Source organism: Pagrus major, chromosome 11, assembly GCF_040436345.1.
Source record: "Pagrus major chromosome 11, Pma_NU_1.0".
NCBI lineage: Eukaryota > Metazoa > Chordata > Actinopteri > Spariformes > Sparidae > Pagrus > Pagrus major.
The window spans coordinates 22,379,009-22,395,157 of NC_133225.1; the positions used below are offsets into that span (position 1 = coordinate 22,379,009).

At 40.7% G+C, this 16,149-nt stretch overlaps 1 protein-coding gene across 4 annotated transcripts in view; it reads right to left on the reverse strand.

Annotated features, from left to right (window-relative positions):
* Positions 1-16,149, reverse strand: part of sgip1a (SH3GL interacting endocytic adaptor 1a) — an 84,607-nt gene that overhangs the window by 55,780 nt on the left and 12,678 nt on the right. For all 4 annotated transcript variants that reach the window (XM_073477237.1, XM_073477238.1, XM_073477239.1 and 1 more), the window contains exons 3-4: positions 15,800-15,934; positions 10,579-10,623 (exon numbers count right to left, since the gene is read on the reverse strand). In XM_073477237.1, coding sequence (XP_073333338.1) covers positions 10,579-10,623; positions 15,800-15,842 — 88 coding nt within the window. In that variant the 5' untranslated portion in view covers positions 15,843-15,934. The remainder of the gene's footprint in view (positions 1-10,578; positions 10,624-15,799; positions 15,935-16,149) is intronic.

Consider the following 16,149-nt stretch of genomic DNA (forward strand, 5'->3'; position numbering starts at 1 on the left):
TGTCATCCCTGACTGTTAACTCTCCCTTACACAAACAGTATGCACACAGACTCATAATGACTGGTTGATACTTAGTGATAAAAGTTAGAGAGGTAGTGGATCAGTGCTTGTCTAGCCATGTCTTAAAGGCCAGTAACAATGACCTCATGTCATGTCTGCAAACACATCTTACTTGAGTTACACAAATCAGTGAATGTAAACACACTGAATTACAAACTGTTTTCTCTTCTCAGCTCTTTCACACAACCCTGAATGTTAACCAGGCCAACAATGTAATGTACACAGAGAGTGCAGAGACGTAAAGCCTCACACTCATACCAACAGAAACTCGCCATGAAACAGTACAGCCTGAAAACATGTCAACCACAGCTGGCGATACACTTGTACACACGCTGTGTTTCTATCTTTAATCACATCCTCAAAACCCACATCCCTCTCTCCATCACTCTCTCTGCAGCCCTCCAAACTTACAATCCCTCCCTCAACACTACATCTCGCAACCCAACCAGTATCAATCCAAACGCTGCTAATCTCTTCCTGTAGCTGTGTCTCTGCGTCACTGTGCTAGTGCATCCTTCGCTGATTGAAACTGACATCTGTTTGCACTGGTCTGGCTCAAAGCCATACAGTGCAAATACACATGGAGTGCAGGACCCAAACACATTTACAGATATGGCTAAAGAGGGGATTTGTCACACAGACACTGACGAAAACAATGCCACTTTTTCTAATAATCCTAGAGCTGAAAGGAAAAAATTTAAAATGGAAGGAGGCAGGAAGGAAGGAAGGGACTGAAGCCTAATAAGAAAAATTAAAAACCGATGTCAGCAGTCCATCTTTTTTCTCTTCTTGTATTTCAGTGTTTCATGCCACTCCCTCAGATAGCTGGACATATGTATGATGGTTTGAGGTCATGTTGAAATACTTTAGCTTAAATATCATTGATAAAAGGCAGGTTTTCATGCAGCTTTCAGACTCAAAGAGTAAAAAATCGTTTTAGTGAGTCAAAAATCAGCATTAAACTAATGTATTCACCATTAGTAGAATTGCAATGACTAGACATGCTATGGTTTGAGTAATGGAGGTGTAATTATCAATTTCTCTTTATCATTTTTGTTTTTGTACGCCTCTAATTCCCCCCTTACAGTATTCCTATACATGTAACGTAGAATATGTCATGCTTTTTCCCTGGGGCTTGTAATTTTTGGAAACTAAGGATATCACTGATTGAAGTAGATGATGCAAGTTGAAGGTAAGTGGGTACTCCGAAAAACACGACAAAGCATCTCATCAGTGCATAGATAATCAGAATGATCATTTACGCTGATGTTTTAGCTATAAACAAATAAAACGACCACCAAAATGTAATTCATTTAACTGCAATAAGATTTCCTGTGAATTTATTAATTAAGCAGAGTCGAAGGAGACCGAGCCAAGCACTAACAGTCAGCTTGGGAGCAGAATACATTATGCAGAGAAGCACATTAATATTATATTGCCAAATAAATCCAACTTCCCTGAGGGTTTCCTTGCCACCACCATGTCTAGCAAACTCCCCTTCTATTATATGAAAGACAATGCTGGTAGAAGAGGGTGAAGGAGTTATTCACATCAACAGGACAAAAGAAGATGAGAAAGGTAATCACATGGAAAGGGGATGGTGGGAAGAGCAGAGGTAGAAAAAAGAAATTGATGCCACCAGAGCAGTAATGTTTTGGAGAAAAAAAAAAAAAATCACCACTAATCTATAGTAATAAATGATGATGAGTGGGTTTTATACAGTGACACAACTTGGCATAAGCAATGCATTAGTAAACCATCCATGAGTTTGTTGCTTTTTATTGACAGAAATGAGGATGTACCTGAAGCTGCCATTTTGAATCAAGATACTAAAACAGATACAGAGAGGTAAATAAAAACAAACCAAAGTAAAATCTTGGGCACAAGTCAGTTCAACTCCCTCTAATACTTTCTAAAATCACCCCTCCCACCACTTGAGCTGATCAGACTCCAAAAAAACAAAACAAAGAAGAAGTGACTCAACAAAATACAGGCCTTTCATGATGATCGTACTGTCCTCCTCCCTCCCTCTGTATGTCTCCCTCTTGCCCTCTCCCTCCTGGGCTCTGACACGCACTGCTGCCCTCCATGTATCTCTTCCACTCTCACGCTATCCTACTTGGACATTTTAACTCACTTCATCTCCTTTTCCATCTCCGCCTCATTCCTCCTCATTTTGTTTTCACTGCCTCTTCTTTTTAGCACACTTTTCACTCTCCCTTTCTATTTCCAAGCTTGTGTCAGCTTCTTTCTCTGCATGTCTCTTTCATTGTCTTTCTCTCCTCTAATTGGGTACTGTGGATTGCTCTCCCTGCTGCACTGCTATGGATTCTGTAAAAGACACTATTATGAAAGCAGCATTTTAATGTCTCAGGACTGAGCGAGAGCGAGACAGGGAGACCTTGTAATTCACAGTTAGGCCCACAGAGGATCTAAGCCGTGACCTAAACACATCCTTATGGTGTGTGTGTGTGTTTAAGGATATGGTGATGATGAGTCAGTCAAACAGACAGCACAGCATGTCATTCAATACAATTTGTACAAATAAGACTTATGTATTGTATCACACAACTACACAGCAACAATAAGATCATCAACAGGGTGCTGAACTACATTTAATTGGTGCTGGCCTGAATTCTGCTTGTTGATGGATCCATCAGAGACTTACTCTGCTCCTCTCTTATCATAAACCACGACACTATGATAAAACTAGAGCTACTGATTAAATAAGACCATGCATCTTTGACAGCAAATCACCTATTGTTTTGACAGCAGGCTCCTCTAATCTCTGTGTGGGTTCAGGCTGAAAACAGCATTCCTATTCTGTTGGTGAACAGTTTGAGCTACTTCCTGTTTATCTTTAATGTGCTATGTGTAACATTTCAATTTAAATAAAACAGTACAGCAACGATGGAAAAATAAAAAGGAACCACTACATGGAAAATTATTTGAAAACATTATTTAGTCAAGGAAAATTACACGCTAAATTATGTATAGCGTGCACTGCTTTTCAGTTTTTATCTTCTCTACGTCCTTCAAGCATGATCCTGTCAAACGCACAAATACCTTACGCATTTTAAACAGCAGTTTTATCTGATGACATTTTCGACAAAGACCTATTTTTTCAGGCTGAATCTGACATGTCATTGAAGGAAACAGTTTGATAACGCTGTAAGAAAACCTCAGAATTCCCCGGCTACCACTGGGTTACACAAACACGTCTGTTTATCTGGCTCTGAATCTTGAAGCATCATTACATAAGCTGGTCTATGTGCGTGTGTCTGTCTGCACAAAGAACAAGATGGAATTTGGAAGGGCTGTTGTGAGGATGTTGTGTCTATGAATGAATGAACACGGTGTGAAGAAGAGTGTTAATTTCAGTCTTTGTCAAACTTACTGTCAAGCACGGTCACAATGGACCTATTCTACTGCAACACATTTAACAATGAGCTTTCCTGTGTGTCCGCCATTATTCTGAAGAACACACACACACACACACACACACACACACACACACACACAAACAAACAGGCACTTTGATAATCAAACAGATGCAAACATGCGCAAGTTTTTCATGCCAGCAATATCTAATGTCGTGTTAGCATCCACGCATACACTTATGTTATTATTAGGAAAAGCCAGTGAGTCAGACTTGTCACTTCTCCAGCATACATACTAACGTCAGAACAAATGTGACATCACCCATTGGTTTGTGGAAGCCTTGAGTTTGGCATTACGACTGTCACCATCTTGGTTTTTGAAAGCCAGAAGTGAGCATATTTGGACGACATGGGGAGGATATCCTGATGGGATCTGACTGAGAACCCGAGGACATGCTGTGGCAGTGACTTTGTTATCACAATGTAGGCACGGCCTGAAGCATACTCTGCTTTATTTCTATTTTACTCTAAATGGGACCATACTTTACTAAATTATCATTATTTTGTATTAATAAAGACTTGAAACTAGAGATTGACACCATAAACTCATTAAGAAACTGATAACTGAGTTAATAGTGAGAAGTAGAGTCGCTTTCTCATAAGCTTACATACACCACACTTCTTTTTGCCACTACTAGAGTCGCCTAAAGAAGGCCATCAGAAAGAATGCAGGTTTAAAAGGCACTGCTGCATTGGTTTCACTTTTCAGACCCAAATATCCATCCAGCTATACTGTCCATGGTCACAAATAACCTTCTCTAACCAACCCCATCTTTTGGACATATTCCAATCAATCGTATTGTCTTAATCAATCTGTGCTGAAAAACGTGCAGGCATCTAATTATTCTCCCACCTAAATATATTGTAACAGCTCACTCTAACTCTAATTGTTCAAAGGAAAACATCAGATCTGCATTGGCATTTTAGTCATGCTTTGAGGCCACAAGTCAATGCATACGGTTACTTCTTGGACACACATATGTGCAACAATTACATGTTATTAAAGCAGTACCACATTACTCCTACTCTGCTCTACTGCAGGAAATTCCTGAAGAGCTCCCAACAGCTCTAACATAACAGCCTCTATCATTTTATCTGTTGGTTGCTTTCTGTCTCTGTGGTATACCTTGAGGCTGAACACAAAAATGTCCTATTAATCACTAACTAGGGACTACAACCATCTAAGACCAGTATGTATAAGGCTTTTATCTGCTACAAAAAGCAGATGAACAGATTTGTGAGTCTATGGTCCGTGTGTCTATGGAAGACACAGCAGAAACAGACTCAAACTATGACTCAGGATGGAGGATGTGGTACCAATCATGAGGGATGGCAGGAAGATACAATTCTGCATTATTCATTTCCAGACTGTCTGCTGCACTGTTTCATATCATCATAAAACTTCTGCACGGCCACTGAGGGCTGTTTCCGATGCATCAGCCCACGAGTTATTTGTTTGGGCCAATGGCATGACACTAAATTACTCATTTGGGTCTGCAACAGGGAGCAGTGTGGCAATCTTCAAAAAGGAAATATATACCAAGAAAAAAAAATTCACCAACATGTGCTAAACTAGTGCATCATTTTTTATTTGTGTACTCCCATCATCACACCTAAAAACCTATTTATATTAAATCTATTCAGAAATCACAGAGTATTTGCACTTGGGACCTGATTCCCTGCTCATTATTAAAAGAGACGTGAGTCAGCCGCCTGGTCATTTCCTGGGGAACCATATGGCAGCAGAGTCCTTCAGAGCGAGAGTTAGAGCCTTGATGTGATGGTAAGACCACAGATGACAGGAGATATGCTGACTATGCTTGACATCACTGAACCTTCTCCAAGGCTTCTCAAAATGAGTTTTTTTTTATTTATTTTTTTTAGGTAATGGACACACAGTGTGGCATCACTGTGTTTGTGTCTAGCAGGCTAGAACAGATGAATGCCTGTAAGTTATTGCATGATATGGCTGAACAAAACACTACCTCCAAAAGAAAAATAATGCTGTTTTTAACATAACCAACAAGCTACTGTTCTCAGTGTTGTTAGAGTGAGTTTGTATGGCAGAAAGATTGCCCCTGTTTAAAACCCTTGTATAAAAATGAAAACTAAATTTACCTTGTACCTTGTAAATATTAATACATGACTAATACAAATGCCAGCAAGCCTTGGAAAAAGGAAAGAATTCAATAGCGTACAGTAAGCTTCATGCAATCAGTATAATGCTGCTGTCACATTTATAGCCGGCTAACTTGAAACTAAGGTCTTTCAACATTTATTAGAAATGTATTATTTATTATAATATTAATATACAACCCTGTTATAGCTAAGTTGATCATAGCGATGGGTTAATGTTAATCTGAAGTCAGATGGCTGACATTTGACCCGTATACAACAACAGACTGGTTATTCCACAGGGATCTCAGCTGCAATATCATGTTGCTTTCATTACAAGCCAATTGAGAGAGATGATCTTTCATGGTGAGATGCTTTTGACAAGCTGAGTCAGTGGATATGACCCTGCATGCTTGTGTGCCATCAGTTGAGCCACTTTGACACGGAACTTTGATCTTAATTTGTTTTCAATTGTGTCAAAATTACTATTTACCATCCAACAACTCACGAGAGCAAATAGTTATCATTTATATAAAGTCAGGCAAAAGACCATTAAAGGAATGAAGCACCTGCCATATGGCCTTGTGTCCTCTCTGCCCTCTACTCTGCAGCATTCCAGTCAAGGGTTTATCTAAGTTTTAACTCGGCAACCTTTAAGTACTGGGCCTCCCTGTGACAGTCTGATTCCTAACCAGGATTAACAAGACTACAAGTCTGAAGCCCTGCTAGTGACCACGAGAGGCTGCAGGGTTCATTACAACCCACAAAATTGTTGGATAGATTCAAGGACACTCTGACAACATACTGAAGAGACACCAACAACATACAGAATTTGCTATTCTTAGAGCCCTCACAGTGCTGGGACCAACTTTCTCCTGATGTTTGTGCTACAGGAAATGCCATGGGTTCATTAAAATCAAAAGGGCTTACCCATTTGGAGCGCCCACTTGATCAGAAACAGTTATAACAATTTAACAACAGGATTCTAAGAAGTTTTTTGTAGTGTTCAAAATATAGAATGTTGAGGCTCCAGGGAGCAAAATGCAATGGTGGTCCGTCTGTCAGATTGTGATGTTGTTTCCTTTGTCTGAGGGAAAGTTTTGAACCAATGGTAGCGCTTGAGGAGGGGTCAATGGGTCATTTACCACATTAGGATTACTCCTCTGGTACCCAGGAATCTACAAAGAAAACTGCCTGGTAATCATCCCATTGGTTTTCAAGATAATATCTCACTTTGACCAACTAGTTGAAAACTGATGAGTGTTACCAAATCAATTATGGATCATGGGTGCCATAAATGTCATGCCTAATTTCATGGCAATCAGTGTTAGGGTAAGATGGATAGACACTGATAAACTATTCTTTAACAGTCAGAAATTGAATCTATTAAAGTGTGGTTTTGTCACGATGATGTTAGTGTCATCTCCTTATAACTCCTACTCTCAAAGTCCAACGGGATCAGAATCCCATGCTGCACCTGGTTACCTTGAGGAAAGCTGAGTAAATTGCACACAAGCACAGGCTCTCGTGAGTACAGAAACAGCAAACAGGACTGTAACTTAAAATGTCATCTGACTAGCAATGATGTACACACACTGTGCACCACAACCACAGATGCAGTAATCCCACTTGCAGTAAACTCAGGAAATTCATAGCAAATGATCATGGTAAGTGCTATTCGACCATTGTAAATTAAAGGGGAAAGGGTCCATTCAGAAAAGAAAAACTGCCCAGAGGAATGCTTTTCTGAAAGAATGTTTGATTTTTGGTTTTACAGTGGGGAATTGTTATGCCTTGTTATAATCATCATTTAGAGGTTCAGTTATGTTAAGCACAACATGTTTATATCTGCTATATTTTGACAAAAGGGATGGTGGTTGTTGTCACTAACACTGGCACTAATCATTAAATGCTTGCCTCCCTCTCTCTGAACTAAAATGAAGTAATCACCTCATGTCTTCTACCCTGTGTGTAACCCAGGGACAACCACGCTGGCCATGGCACGGAGCTTTAAAAAGCAGAGCTAACAAGGATTAGCATCCAATTTTAACACCTGACTGTAATCCTGCCCTCACACAGTCTATGCTAAGCCTGCGATAGCCATGCTAATGGAAGGGGAAGCGGTTTGCAGACGGTCTGTTTTTTTTCTTCGCAACTGTTACCTAACAACTTGGCTCGTGACAAATACAGCTGATGACAGGCAAGCACACTTGCAGGGGAGGGGGAGTGATAGATTAACGTGAAGTCAGACAATTCTTTACTGAAAGATATACTTGCTGAATCAATCAGTTCTGTTACTACACTAATTTTTTTGGGCAACTTTTGCCTTTCTTTTACATGATGATCCAACGCTGTACTAAAAATAGAAGTGCAATATTTGTATACTGCTGTGCCCTGCAAGTGAAAAACAGGCAGAGATTACCTACCTACTGCAAATTACTTATGATCACACAGATAAGTGTTTTTTAAACCCCACCACTATAGCTTTACCATCACAAACTGTATCATAAACCAAGGGAAAACACAAAACACAGATTGATCCATTAACTATTGGCTAGTATGCTGTTATCACCCTGAAAGATCTGTCCTAACTCTGACAAGGACAGCGAGGCTGTCTTACTATGCCTTTATTATGGTCATCATCCAAATTATAACTTACTGAGCAGTTCGTAGTTTGTATAATGACATGTATGTGACAAATAGTGATGCTGTTATAATTGTTGTCATCACAACCTTGCATCAGGCTGACTGTTGCCCTTTTACATGATACAGTAGCATAGCCAGTAAACACACTGTTACCAAACATTCAAGGGGAGCCATTTTTGTGGTGTTAGCTACTCCCAACTGATTAAAACGTCATTCATTCAATTTAAATTGAGATCTACTCTGACCTCACACAGCAGTCCAGCAATCACAGACAATTTATGTAGCATGCATGGTCTTAACAAAGGGAACGGACATGAAGAAGGTCCAAATCATGGTCTCCCATGAATAAAATAATGATCATGAGACATTTTTGAATGTTACTAAGTTTAACAGATCTACAGTACCATTTGATCAGATAACTATTTCAAATGAATACATGGTTTCATGGCGGGTTCTACATTCACAATGTCCAATTTGGCAGCAGCAGACTAGATTAAGTACTGTGTTTTTCTTTGTAATACACAGTAAATCTGAGGTAAGAAGGTTTCGATGTCATCACCACAAGATGTCAACCATTCTACTATTCTTCAGAAAACTACTGATAAACCCTTTGCCTTCGGCTGCAAAGTTTGTTCTTCTGCGCCTACTGTAGTTTTAGTAAAAACATGGCATGGCATAGAGTTTATTCAAATAGCTTCTATAATCTGTCTGTTTGCCCTTCAACACCTAAGCTAACGAGCAGCTAGCTAAAAACAAGCTATTAGCCTAGCCCCCTGGTTTGTAACCCAACTATAATTAATTATCTGTTTCATATTGTCATGCCTACTATCTGAAGAAAATGATTCTGTGGATTGTCAGTTAAGATCTTATTTGACTATGGTGATTAAGATGGTTAAATTTAGCAATAAATCTGTGGTTCAGATGCATGCCATGGTTGGTGTCTGTACATCAAGTCACTCGGCTCAGCATTTGAAATAAGAAAAAAAATGTGGTGACTGTTAATTAGGCTGAGAATTATTGCTGAAAACCACTGTTTTCCAGATGTGACCAGATGTCACTCCAAAAACAAAACTATAATTTCCTGCCCACCCTTCAAATCTGCTTCTTGTTTTAAATGACCTGGCTACTATGTTATTATCAAACATATCTCTCTTTGATGCCTTTTAGAAAAAACTGATAGACACAAACACAACCAGACGACAAGCTAATGAGATTCTTCCTGAACAGCAGACACATTGGCAAACAGGTTGTTTACTAAACGCACCAGAATAAACAGGCTTAAGAGACAACATCGTTCAACTTCCTTAGAATACAGACAATAATAACCACTTCAAGAAAATGTATGTAACTATACTGGGGTCATTTTTCGGATTAATGTTGGGTCCCCTGTATTCACTGCCTAAAAATGTTGCCTATCTATCGTGGACTAAGAAATCTTACATAATTCAAGGTTGATTTAGTTAAAGTCAACATATTTAGGTTCGTCTAGTCAAACAATACTTCAGTGACTGTTAAATATAGGATGCCTGAACAATATGAAAGATAAGAAATAAGATTTGTCATATGAAACGAATGGATGGAAGCTGTCGTGTGCCAGCTGCAGAGCTGTAGGGATTCATCCTTCCATCACAGGCCTTCCCCCTGGTGATGTCATCAATTAAAGGGACATGAAACTAAAACAGTCATCAATTCTCTTTTTCCTCACTATGCTCAAGCCAACAGAGATGGATCAGTCCAACCATGGGTGGATACAAATGTACGCACTACAGACATGCAATCCGTAGCAAGTGCTGGGTAAAATGGCAATATAGTGTGAGCAGATACGCAGCAGAGTCATAAGCTACTGTGAGTGTGAATGCACGCGTGTGTGCATGCGTTTAAGAGTACACCATACAAAGAGAATTTATACAAGTGAGCCAGCTGGGCACATAAGCCCTCCTGCACAATAAATCCAAATAATCCTTTACGATGGGAAGCGGGAAAAGGGGGGTTGGGGGGTACTCAGACATATGCACACACACACACACACACACACACAAAAAGGTACACACGGTTCAATTAGCCTCGCCATTGTGCCTCTGTGGTAGACATTCAGTGGCTGTGCCCTTTTCCTGAGAATAACATGCAAGTCACCGGAATGTATGCACTCAAAATAGCAGGACAGCTTATGACATTTGAACCTCCCAAACATACACACACACACACACACACGCTTGCCATCAGATGAAGCGCTGTCGGACAAGGACATAAAGGGGGATTACCCTGAATTACAACATAAAACAGGACAGCGTTTTAATAAAATAAAAAATCATCTTACCTTCCATCATGGTTGCAGATTTGCATTCCTCTATCTCCAAGGAGCCTGGAATGAAAGCAGGAGGCGTGGGGAGGGGGAGAGGAGAAGAAGCCCCTGGTTACCACAGAGATACAGTAGAATTGATGGGCAGCAGAGCAGCCGTGTGCATGTGGCTAACGCCCTGGCTAACTCTGAGCCTCCGACACCCCCAGACGTAGCCTGTCAACTAGCCCAGGAGGGAGAGAGAGAGAGAAATAGATAGAGAGAGGAGAGAGGAGGGGTAGGGGCCTGGCCGGGCTAGCTGCCGATCAGAGCTGAGGCTTAAGCCATGGAGGATGCTGCTACTGCTGCTGCTGCTGCTGCTGCGGCTCTAACCTACACATTCAGTGGAGGATGCTGAGAGGTGGGGGGAAAGCTAACCGGAGGAAAAAAATAAATAAAAGAGGCAGGGTAGAGAGAGAGAGGGAGGGAGGTGGAGAGACTGAGAGGGAGGTTTTTGTGTGTGTATGTGTGTTTGGTAGGGGGGGTGGTAGTGTTGAGGAGGGGCGGAGGCAGCTTGCTGAGGTCAGAGATGGCCTCAGCCAATCCCGGCAGCTCTTTGTGGAGTCACATGGCTTACAGCTTGAATCTCCTGACACCATGGCTCAAGAGAGGGCTACATTAGTAACCTCTCTTGCTTGACAAATAATGGTGCGTACACATTAAATACACACACACACATATTTACACATCCAAATAGAGTCGTGGAAAAAGCAGCCAGACATGTACAGAGTGAATACGGATTCACAAATACACAAAATACACACACATGCACCCCTCCCCTACACCCTACCTTATGTCACTGCAGTGTGCCGAGCCTGCCCAGAGGTGAATGACATTAATTATTTGCTCGCGGGGAGAGCAACATGCAGGTGTGAGCCAAGTGACAACCCATGCTGAGGACACAAACAGACGCAGACTCTATTATAACTATAACTATAATAAATATTATACCACTGCACAAAATATTTACCCTGCACCCTCCTGCACAGTGACTATTCCTGTAGTAGCTGCCTGTATGTCCCTGCCTGTGTCCCACCCCCCTTGGAATAAGGTGTGGTTTCACTCTGCCCTCTCTTCCCTCCTCCTCTACCCGTTCCCTCCCACCTTCCCCTCTCTCTGCCAGTCTGTTTCACTCCGCTGACTTTTTCTGTCTCTCTGCTTCAACACTGCACCGGGATGAGGAGGGATTGATCAGCGTGACGTTATGGCGACGCAGGCTGCAGCTGCAACCAACGAGCGAGAAGGGCCGATGACAGAGCAGCCCCCGGAGAGGAGTGTGCGCTTGTGTTTGCTGATTAATTATCTATGAGAGGGTGGAGAGAAAGGGAGGGTGGGGGGTGAATGTTTATGTGGACAAGCTAAAGAGAAGAGGAGACTGACAATTAGGCAAACCTAGAAAACAACAACAACAACAACAACAAATGAAACAGACAAGTGCAACTTTACCAGAACAATCAAACTCTAGTAATTAATGCAGCAAGCAATGAAGGCAAGTATTTAGTTTAGTTTTCAGTACTCAGTAACAGTACTCATCATGGTCAGAGTAGTGTTCTAGAACTTGATATTACAGTATTGATATATAATATAGCTCAGCTAGTAAGCCATGAAGTACTAATGTTAGAAGGACCTGCTGGGTATAAAAAGGCTTATTTTGAGTAATAAAAAAAACGACCAATCTTAGTTTCAGGTGATAAATGAAAAATAATACTTAAGTCAATGTTTTTTATAAAGAAAATATTGCATCAGGAAAACCTACATATTTTTTTCCAGGGTGTCTGTGTCCTGAAAGTCTTCAGGTTTTCCTTGTTTTGCAATGTAACATTTTCCACAAAAAGGGAATTTAATATTTTTACAGCTCACTGATTGTTGTTTATTGTGCATTTTACTTAGCAAGTCTCATAAAGATATGATAAATGTGTAAGAAAGAGAACTGAACTGGTTCATAATGACTTCTTAAAAGCCACCATTCTGTGTTATTTTTATTATTTTTGGGGGGGATTTTGGATGCCCCATTATGCAATCAAAGTCAAAATGTATAGCTGTGACTATTCAGAAAGTTATCAATGAAAAGTAAAACGTGTAAACTGGACTGAACATTACTATGTAAGCCAAGTGTTCAGTGGGAGTCAGGCTGTGCAGTCATTTATTTAACAACAAGCACTACCGCTCTCTACCACTGACCCTTTGTACCTATATAGTAAGCAGCATCTATTAAGTGAATACCTGTAAACAAAATGATTAGTCTTAGTAGTAGTATGGATTTTCACAGAGATGACTTACAGATATATGACTATATATATATTGTGTGTTTTTTTTGTCCAAAGGGACGAATAATATCTATTTTCCCCTCTGTTGATCTCTCCGTCTTCAGTCATGCTTTAACAAGAGCCAGCTGTGTGCCTCTCCATGCCCAAAGAACTTCCCAGGTCATACTCAAGCTCATGTGATGGTGACTCCCTCCCTCCAAATCTCTTTCTTTCTCTCTCTCTCTCATTTATCACTTCTTTCCCTTTTCATTTACTGATTTCTCTCTTTTTGCTGTTTTTACCCCATTATTTCTGTCAAACTGCCTCAATGTGGCTTATTCTGTCACTTGCCTCCTCCCTCCTTTCATCTCTCATTCTTTCCTTGCCAGGCTATTCTGTCTTAACACCCAGCAGATGCTCCCAAAGAGAGGGTCCCAACCCTCCCACCTTGCCTCAGCTTTAACTCCTTTCCCCCTCCCCCCTCAATTCAACACTGCATTTACTGACTTTTCTGCCCTCTACCCTTTTTTATTTTTTCCGCTGCCTCCCTTTTGGCTTATCATCTACCTTGTCTTTTCTATTCTTTCTATATCTATCTCCCATCACCATCACCTTTCAGTTTCCCATTTTCTTCTACATAATTCCTTGTTTATCTTGCTTCTGCTTACTCCCTGCTTTCTCCTGCACTGCCATCTAGTGTTTGCTAAGAATGATTGCGCAGGTGGCCTCTCAGCTAAGGTGGTAAAAATATTTGCCCAGTGTACTAGAATACCCATCAATACACTGTTCTGGGCATGTCTGTGGTAGCTAGGCTAATATTTACTTATATTAATATGTACAAATCAAGAGATATGTACTGTACAGTCATTATGTACCTGACAAATGCTGCCATGGCAGCTAGTGGAGGAATGTAGAATAAGGGAGGAGTAAGGGAGGGGGATTTGCTAAATAAAGCCTAATGCCCTATAAGCTCTGTTTTGGAGCTGCAGGACTGGAGCAGCCTGAATTAAGAAAAACGCAGTGGAATAGACAATTATAACCAAGCTGCTGTAGATAACTGGGCATTTTCTGCTTTTACTCTAATGTTAACAGGTATATAAAGAAACACGATCAAATTCAGTTTATTAAACACCAACAGTGAGTCCGATTGTGCTTTTCTTTTCACTGAAATTTTTACATCATGTTTATGCTATTTTCACAGTATGTCACTTCAATTTTAAATTACAGTACTTTCAATAGTACTAAAAACAGCTGTGCAGCAACTGCTGTTGTTAATAGGGATGTCCCGAGCCGATCTGCGGGATCGGGATTGGGGCCAATATGGGCATTGTTTCACTGATCGGGATCGGCAATTTTGAACGTGGACCCAAGCCCGATTATTTATACGTCAGCTGTAAATGGAGCACAATTTGTGGAAGAACGCAGACGCGCGTGTAACGTTAGTCTGGAGAATCTGTGGATAAAATGTCTGCAGTGTGGAAATATTTTAAATTAGAAAGCGAAAGCGGTCCAACGGCGACATATAACATCTTCAATACGACCATTTCGCGAGCTGGTAACAAAAGAGCTGCATTTAGTACTACAAATTTGATACGGCGCATAAAAAACAAACACTCAAAGCAACACAGCGAGTTCACTCAAGCAAATACAGGCAAAGGCACCGAAGCAACAAACACTCGCGGATACTTTCAAAAGGAAAGACAAATATCCTCGAGACAGCGACATGGCCAAAAACATTACAGAGAAGGTCATTGAATTCATCGCTCTGGATAACGAGCCCATCTCCGTGATAGAGGAACAGGGTTTAGTTACTGACTTTGTTTACTTGGTTGTTTTTGTTAAAAAACAAAAAACAAATGAAAACCAATGTAGCAATAGCATATGCAGAATAAGAAAGAGCCATATGAAAGTATTTACTTTGTTTCAACAAAATAAAAAAACCTATTAAGGAACAGCTTGGATGCAGGTAATTTTTTCTTAATGCAGCTGTATTATCTAGGAAAATATTAGTTAGGGCTAAGTATCGGATCAGGACTCGGTATCGGCAGATACTAAATATTAAATGACTCGGATCGGGATCGGGGTAAAAAAAAACCTGATCGGGACATCCCTAGTTGTTAACGCTGTTCTTGTGCACTTCAGCATGACATGTGACGTACATGTCATGTGACACTCATTATTAACCCCTGAACTCAGAAGCAGAAGCTCAAAAACTAAGGATAGAGAGCACCATCTCCCTCTGTTGTCACTCAGTGAAAATTAACAATAATATAGCCTTACTACGTTACTGTAACAGATAGCATCAAGGTGACATCTGCAAAAATCTAACTGACTGTATTATATCCCAGGCTAGTAGATTTAACATGCAATCACATTGCATACTCATGTTGTTTCTGATAAATTAGCTTTGGTATCAAAATATCTATTTGAACTCAGATAGCTTTGGAGCAAAGAGAAAGGAACAAAGAGATCTAGAAAGGGTAGACAGAGCATGCAGCTTTGGGGAAATGAATGACTTGTGTAAATGCCATGGGGATATCTAGTGCTTTCCTCCTTTACAACGTCAGTCTGCCTTTCTCTCTTTTTTCTCTCAGTGCGAGAGTGTTCCTTGATGCAAGAATAACATCCATATCCATGTGTTATGGCAATACATACCAGCAGGGTCAACTAAAAAGTGAAGGTAAAGTGCTACATATATTGCAAACAGCCACAAGCGCACACTCTACTACAGTTAAGTCCATACACTCACAAAAAGACACACACCACCCATTTCTCCACAGACATCAAACAATCAAGAGTAAACCCACTGATATTATGAAATGCACAGCAAAAAGAAAGAGAAGACAAGTGACTAACACTCCTTATTTCCATGTAAGTTGACTATCCACGTTTCTTTTACTGAAGGGATGCTCGACTGTACCAATAGATCAAAAACGAGGTTTTACCTACTGTACCTGCAACGATGCGAAACCAGCCCGTACACAGCTCCTCAGCCATTTACGGCTATCTCCATGGACCCCCTTGTTCTCACCCCAGGTAGACAGGAGGGGTGAGATGGGAGAGGACAAATGGATGACAAAGCTTTTCCGCTGGAAAAGAGAAGAGGGAGACCAGAATAAGGAGTAACCAAGGACTCTGCCAGGCTGAGCTGCTCAGAGGATGTACACGTACGCTGACATTGCTAGCAGCGCATAATTTAACAACTGCAAGTGTAGCGCCAAAGGCATACGAATACACTGGAAGACAACCTGTGGAGAATAGTAATATGGTACACTGGGCTATGAGGCCAGGCAAGTCGGGCAGT